The 7,288-nt window shown below is 52.2% G+C and overlaps 1 protein-coding gene across 1 annotated transcript; it reads right to left on the reverse strand.

Annotated features, from left to right (window-relative positions):
* Nucleotides 1-6: 6 nt before the first annotated feature.
* On the reverse strand, nucleotides 7-6,390 carry PITX3 (paired like homeodomain 3). Its single transcript, XM_003207948.4, has 3 exons — nucleotides 6,222-6,390; nucleotides 2,478-2,683; nucleotides 7-1,218 (listed from the first exon to the last, which is right to left on the reverse strand). The coding sequence occupies exons 1-3, from the start codon at nucleotides 6,328-6,330 to the stop codon at nucleotides 655-657; spliced, it is 879 nt and encodes a 292-aa protein (XP_003207996.1). The 5' UTR covers nucleotides 6,331-6,390; the 3' UTR covers nucleotides 7-654.
* Between the last annotated feature and the right edge of the window lie 898 nt (nucleotides 6,391-7,288).

The following is a 7,288-nucleotide window of genomic DNA, read 5'->3' on the forward strand; positions in this document are numbered from 1 at the left end:
ATATAGGTATATATGCATGCACATATCTTATATCCTTACAACTCTCAGTTCCTCAAGGCTTCATATCTGAAAGGCCATGCCTATAGATGTGCTCTCATAGGATGCCAGTCAGCCAAGACAATGACTGGCTACCTAATAAGCAGATGGGTGAGATATTCTGCACCAACCCTTGTGTTTGTGGGGGGAGAAGCATGGAGTTGGCCAAACACTGGAGAGCAGCCTCATGTCACCCCATCCCTGCATCCCACTGTGGTGGCACCCGGCTGTGCTGGGGAAGAGGGTTTAGAGGGGCCAGGCCAAAATATGCTGAGCTCAGCTTCCCACAAGCTAGGCGTGCTGCCTGCTGGGGCTCCTGCTTCCCCATGGGGCTTCCAGCAGACTGTTTTGGTTTCCTTACCAACAGGGAGGATGAGTATTTGGTGGCCAGGAAGGGAGGGAGACTGGGAGGGGAAAGACAGTCAAAATTCACCATACGATAGTTAGACAAATCTTCGTAGAGGTCCATCTGCCTGCTTGCCGTGCGCTCTTGCTCTCTCATGCTCTTTTGCTTTCTCTCACTTCCACTCTCACTCTGCAGGATGTACGCTGTTGTAGGGCTAAAGGTCTCCTTGTGTCAGGCTAAGGTCAAGTCCCCAGTCAGCAGAGAGCAGCACTTCATACAGGCCTGTCCACAGCATATTGGCAAGGGCTCAGGTTGGAAGCTGCCGTCTGCACTGCCGGGTAAGTGAAGTTGGCGTGCTGCTTGGCCTTCAGCCTCAGACTTGCCAGGCTGGAGTTGCACGTGTCCCTGTACATGTAGGGGCTGGCTGTGGAGGCGTAAGGACAGGCACTGGATGAGACGGCGGAGTTGAGGCTTGGGCTGTTCAGGTTATTGATGTTTCCCAAGTTGTTGAGGCTGGAGGCTGGGACGCCAGTCACTGCAGAAGGGACCATGGATGAAGGCATGGTCATCGAGGCGATGGAGCTGGGTGGGGAGAACATGGGCTGGGAGGAGAGGGGGCTGACATTCATGGAGTTGAAGAATGGGAAGCTCTTGGCCGAGAGTGGGCTGGTGGCAAGCCCTTTGGTGGCCCAGTTGTTGTAGGAATAGCTAGAATACATGTCGTCATAGGGCTGCATCAGTCCGTTGAACTGGGCTCCAAAGCTGTTCTTGCAGAGCTCGGCCTGCTGGTTCCTCTCCCGTTTCCTCCACTTAGCCCTGCGGTTTTTGAACCAGACCTGTAGGAGAGGAGAGAGGTGGAGAGTCACTCTGGGTTGTCCCTTGGCCTCTTTACCCAGCACGAGTGGGTAAAGGGCTGGGTCTGTACCCAGGGATGCTGGGCACTGGGCAAGGCGCTGCAGTGAGGTGTCTGGTCTGCCGGCTCATCTCCTGGGGAGTCACTACTTTGATCAAAACCCAAGCAAGATGCATAGAGTGCACAGAATAACACTAGGTGTTTGAGGCCATCTAAAGGTGGTGCCCATGACTTGCTGCAGGCCTACACCGCTGTGTGGATGCTGATGCTAGACAGTACTGCTGGTCCTGTACAAGCAGCATGTTCAGGAACCACCTCAGAAAGCCTTTCTTGTCTCTGCTGTAGCTTTGACTTGTGGACCCTGGGCGCTGCAGCTGCACTGTGTACGTTTGGCGTTAACTGGTGGAGGAGATCAAGGGAGTGACCAAGAGCCTGGCCCAGGTTTGGTTCTGGCTTGCTCCAAAGGGCAGAAACCTGTGTCTGTGTCGTGATAGCAGCTAACAAGACAGCTTCTGCTGCTGCCTGCCTTCTGTGTGTTGCCTGACCCACAACAAACAAATTCCCTTCTTGTGGGGGGAAGGAAGGAAAGTTGAGACTGTATTTCCAACTATGCACAGCTCAGGAGCAGAGGTTGGGAGCAAAGTGTTCAGGGATGCAGCTGGAGCCTGCTCAGTTGAGGAAACAACCTCTCTTGCTTTGATTTCACCTCAGCATCAGCTCAGGGAACACTAGAATTCTGTCTTCTAAGAGGAAAATCTGTTAGTGTTGGAGGGACTCAAACAATATAACTTCCCAGAGCATGGAAGCTGCTGGAAGGCTATTCATGGTGCTGCTAACTCATAATTCTAGCAGCAGAGAGAAGCTCTCATTCCAGCTGGAGCCCTGCCATGCTGTGCCTGTGACAGCACAGCAGTTGGGGAGCCCCAGAGGGTGCCCTCCAGCGAGGCTGGGAATGATGGCAACACCAGGAAGGGGTCTGGTGGGCCAGGGCAGCTGGCTGGGGAAGCTCAGTGAGGCAGAGCCTGGGCTCTGGATACCCCTATACTGCTGCAAGTTTGTGCTTGGGGAGGAAGGCGCAGCCAGTGAGTGAATGTGGCTATATCAGACCTCAGTTGGAGTTATTTGTGAGGTTCTTTCAAGGTGGGAAAATGTTCCAGTGCCCCTTATTTGGGGACAGCTTGGTGGCTTGCATCACAGCTGGTTTCCTGCCCCATAGGGGTGTGCATAGAGCCACAGTCCTACCCGCACTCGTGCCTCCGTCAGGTTGGTCCAGACCGCAATCTCCTCCCTGGTGCTCATGTCAGGATAGCGGTTCCTCTGGAACGTGGCTTCCAGCTCCTGGAGCTGCTGGCTGGTGAAGTGAGTCCGCTGCCTCCGCTGCTTCTTCTTGAGCGAGCCGTCCTCAGGGTTGGAGTCGTCTGTCTGGTTCTGCTGGGACTTCTCAGTGTCTGTATGCAAAACAAAGATGGAGAGATCCCCTGAGTTAATGTGGGGGCTTGGCTGTGTTCGGGGAGCCCCCCACAGCCTGCCCTCGTATGACTGCTGCCTGGATGGGCACAGCCACCCAGGCAGCCCTTGGGTTTCCTCTGTCACACTGATGATGGGTGGTGGTGGCAGAACTTTCCCAGGCCAGCTATTTCCTACTGTGCTGAAATCTTTCTGCCTAAGGGTCCCTTTAGAAAAAATTCAAAAAGAAATTGTCATTCATAATGCAACTAAAGATCAAATAGCACTTTTGCAGAGAAGTGCTTGGGGAAAGGCAGACTTCCAGTGATGGCAAGTTGAAGCTCTTAAATTAACTAAACCCAAGGAACAGACTTTTTTTTTTTTTTTTTCCCCCCCTTTCCCCCTCTCCATCCTGATATTTTCTTACCTAGGAACACTTAATTTTAAAAAGTAGGAAAAGGCCCCCTTAAATTCTTCCAGCATCTGCTGTCTTCTCACCCCTGGTCTTCCCACTTGGAGTTCCCCATCCAAGCGACTGAGTCTTTTGCTGCCCCTCTGGTGAATGTCCTGAAACTATCGGTGTTTGTGTGGATGTGTAACCTCAAAGTGCAGCTCCGCTATCACCAAGTGTGGAACTCGGTGTGCCTGCCTGTGCTGAGCCGGGATGGAGGTGAGCAGCTCAGCCACGCCAAGTGCCTCCCTGTGCCACAGCCCGCACCCTGCAAGCAAATGTTCTCTGTGTCACAGCTGAGCCTCTCGGCAGTGAATGGAGGACAGTGAGTGGAGAAAAACAGCAGCTGATGTCTTAGAAAAAGTTCTACCAGGGGCCAAGAAAAGTTGCCATAGAAGAGAATTCTTCCAGGGAAAATGAATCGCTACTGATGTTCGCCACCAGTTTATTCTGAACAAGAAGCAGGGTGAGATACTTCCAACTGAAACTTGGTTTTCAGCAGGGAGGGGAGGTGCTCTTTTCCAGTTGGAAATATCAGCAAAATCAAATTGAGATTATTGTGAACAATGGCAGAACTATTGTGTTTGGGAGAAGAATCTTTTTAAAAGTCCTGGCATTGCTCTGCTTGTTTTAGATGAAAAGGACTTTTTGTTTGGTTGTGGTTTTCTAAGTGGGAGCTGGCTTAAAAGGCTTTAAAGTCCAGAAAAAACATCCTAACGTGGAAGTTGTCCTGTACAGCCTCTGAAAATGCAGAAGGGCAAGGAAACAGGAGCCTGGAATACACCCAGGTGAGAAGAAAGGGATCTTCCACTCCAATGCATGTGCCTTTCAAAAATAAGTTCCATAAAAACCAAATGGAAGAGAGAAGCCCTAAGAGGGAGTCTGAAAAGCAGTTGATCACTCAGTGTATTAGCTCAGAAACCTCTCCTGTGGCTTCTGGGAAAGCCCTGCTTCACTGTGCCCACCTTCCTCTGAGGGAGCTGCAGGGCTCCCTGGGTGCATGTGCCAGCGAGTACCACCCCTTGTGGGGTAGAGCACACGTTGGACACACGTTGCAAACACTGAAGCAATGCAGAGTTCTTACATGCTCCCCATTCTTAGCCTGCAGGTCTGTGGCATGTTTAATGCTTATGTTGGATATACAGGAGCTCCAGGTACGTTGTAATGCAAACTGGCTGGGAAGGCATGATCTCCTGTTCTCATTGCCAGTGTGCAGCAGGCTTTCCAGCTGGGCTGGATCAGAATGAGGAATTTCAAAGCACGCTCTTGAAACAGAAGAAGACATAGAACTGAAAAGTGGATCTGTAGGGGCTCGCTATCATGGTGCTCTACTCACTACCATGAGCATCCTCATATGGAAGTACCTTCCAGCAGGACTGCTGGAAGCTCTTGGTATTTTAGTTCTATTTTGAATAGCAATTATTGCCAAAGGGATAGGACTGATTTCTCTAGCTCAGTGCTCTAAGCCAGAGCTTAGAGGGAGACTCCTTCATTGCTCATCTCCAAAACACATTAAAAAGGCAGTGATGGCACCATGTTTGAGCTAGTTATTGGGACAATAATGAAGGGACAACATTTGGTTTGTTTGCTCATCCGCTAAGTCTGGGTTAATTAAAAGCCTGATGCATGCATGGGGTATGTTCCCACAGGAGCCCTTATCCGTGGATTTCCAAAGAGGCTGCTGCCAAATAGGAGCTGTGCCCAAAACAGGAGTTCCTGCTGAGAGCTGCCCCTCTTCCCACAGGGAAAAATTACACCCAAAGGGAACGACAACAGTAAAACCACCGGCTAATGAGCTGCGTCTTGGTGGAAGAGCTAAGCAAGCACCTTGTATTCATCTCCTCCATGCCCCCGGGTCTGGGCTTTCTCTAAATCTTGTGAAGGAAGCCCAGGCAGCTGTAGTAAACCTGCCTCTGACTCTGGAAAAACCTCTGAAACTATGCCTCCCTCTTGGTGTCCTTTCTGGTTCTGCACCTGCTGCCTTTGGCTCTTCCTGAGCTTTGCTCATTGTTGTCTTTGTTTCTGCTGCTTCTCCAAGTAGGAAAAATTGTACTGTAAAGAGAGCAGAGCGTGGGTGTGCTGTGGTGGGGACCTTGCGGGAAGGAAGGTCCCTGTGGGTTGCCCTGGGTCCCTACTGAGGAGCTGGCTATGGAATACATCTCTCACTTGCTCTCCTGCCTGATGAGATCTTACAGGAGGGGCTGTTGCAAACACTCAGCACCATCAGAGGATGAGGAGGACTTTGGAGAGCTAAGACAGACCAGGTTTCTACTCCATTCCTCACCACGCCTTCTCTCTGCAGATGAAGGAAGCGGAGCCCAGGGTAAGTAGGGCTGCCTGGTGAGAGTGCAGGAGGCAGCAGCCCCTGTGCATAGGTAACGCCAGCACGTAGCTGCCTCCCTCAGATGCTTTATTTCCAGCCTGTTTAATACAGTGAGGAGTGATGTAGTTAGTCACCTGGCATTTATTGTTGACCTAAAATAGGCTATGAAATACATCCCGCACACATTCGCCCACTCAATGAAACTCCTGCAGTCATAGCTGAAATTAGCAGCTCACGCCAAATGGAAAAAAAGTCTGCTCCCTAGTTGGCAGTTTTGTGTGGGGAGCAGGGCTCGACTGGGAAGCCACTTGGATGGAGATGTGTTGTGTGTCCCAGCAGCTGATGAGGAGCCGCCAAGCTTGGGGATGTGCCCAACTAAGGTACGTGTGCAGCAGGGAATTCAGTGGCTGGGTTCTCTGACCTTAGTTATTCTGGTGCAGCATCCTCCATGATGCTCGCTCCAGGGAATTTTAATCTGCATCATTACGCTGATTAGCTTCTGCAAGCGGGTGAGCCCAGAGGCTTTACACAGGGAGCAGCAGGCTGTCCCCAGCCCTCGGCTCCCCTTGCACAGGGAGCTTTGCATTGTCTCCCTTTGGCTGCACCTGAGAAGTTCAGCCTGGAGTTAACCCAAAGCATGGAAAGTTTCCATCTGAGCACGCGGGCAGCTCCTGCTGCATAGTGATGCTTGTCCCACGTCTCCCCCTGCTCTTTCTGCCCCGCACCTTGGATGCTGCCCACCAGGAGCACGGGACCTTGCACTCACCACTATGGTCCTGCCCCTTGCAGCTGTGCTCGTGCTGGGGAGTGCCAGAATCTGAGAGGGACAGGGCTGGGCTGCGAGCCTCCGTGTCTGCCAGCAGGTTGAAATCCATGGGGCAGGAATAGGTGGTGGCGAAGGAGGAACCTGAAAAAGAGGCACAGGGTGGTTAGGGAGTTGGATCTGTGCTCATGACCTCTTCCTATCTGTATGAAAAGGGACTGGCCAGCCCCTGAGGATAGGCCTAGGGAAAGCCGAGGATCCCCGTGTGATCCTTGGACTCCTTCTGGGTTTCCTGGCTGGAAAATGGAGATGCCGGGTATTCTGCTGAGCTCCCCTATAAATCAAAGATCATCTAGTGACACTTCTATTTGCAGCCTTCAGAGAAAGAGCCTCCAATTTATAGGTGACATTCAGACTGAAATAGCAACGCCGGAGCATGCTGTGTAACGGAGATCTGAGGAAGTGGCCCTGGACCAGCCAAGGGCTGTTAGCACCTACCCCAGACATCCCGCTCTCCCAGCCTCCCTCTGCAGCTTCCTCAGGCCTACCCTCACCTCCCAGCAAGTTGCTCTGACACAGGCAGTGCCCAGGGCCCTGAGGCTCTCCCGGTATCATGGGCACAGACAGTCAGACGTGTGCATGCAGAAAACTGCGTGGCACCAGGAGGAAGGCATGCCAAACTGCGCAGAGGCTGCCACAAGGTCTGTCACTGCAAGTGGAATACTTTCGGGTAAATGAGGACCTCTGGAGCTTGAGTTAACATGGGAGTCGTGTTACATGCCCTTGGGTGTCTGGGGACAAGCACTGGCACCTCTCAGCCAAAGGCTCCCCAGTGCTGTCTGTGCCCACGGGCTGACCTGACAGCATCCCAGCTGGGAGTTGCCCCCAACTCCCACTGCTGTGGCTTCTCAACTGCCCTTTTTCATCATTCTTTGTCCCAGGATCAGTTATTCTATCCTGTGCTGCTCTCTGTAGTACAGCACTGGGGGCTCACAGAGGCAGGTGGGAAGTGTTAGGTGCTAGCAGTCCACTTGGGCAAGTGAGCTGGCCTTGTAAGCCCTGAGGTCCAG

Source organism: Meleagris gallopavo, chromosome 8 (assembly GCF_000146605.3).
Source record: "Meleagris gallopavo isolate NT-WF06-2002-E0010 breed Aviagen turkey brand Nicholas breeding stock chromosome 8, Turkey_5.1, whole genome shotgun sequence".
In the NCBI taxonomy this organism is placed as follows: domain Eukaryota; kingdom Metazoa; phylum Chordata; class Aves; order Galliformes; family Phasianidae; genus Meleagris; species Meleagris gallopavo.

What these genes read in the sequence shown, in the direction of transcription:
- PITX3 (XM_003207948.4), bottom strand. Translation starts at nt 6,330, where the DNA reads ATGGATTTCAACCTGCTGGCAGACACGGAGGCTCGCAGCCCAGCCCTG. An exon ending in CAAGGGGCAGGACCATAGTG is followed by an intron (nt 2,684 to 6,221) that starts GTGAGTGCAAGG and finishes TTTTGCATACAG; the next exon opens with ACACTGAGAAGTCCCAGCAG. An exon ending in TGACGGAGGCACGAGTGCGG is followed by an intron (nt 1,219 to 2,477) that starts GTAGGACTGTGG and finishes CCTCTCCTACAG; the next exon opens with GTCTGGTTCAAAAACCGCAG.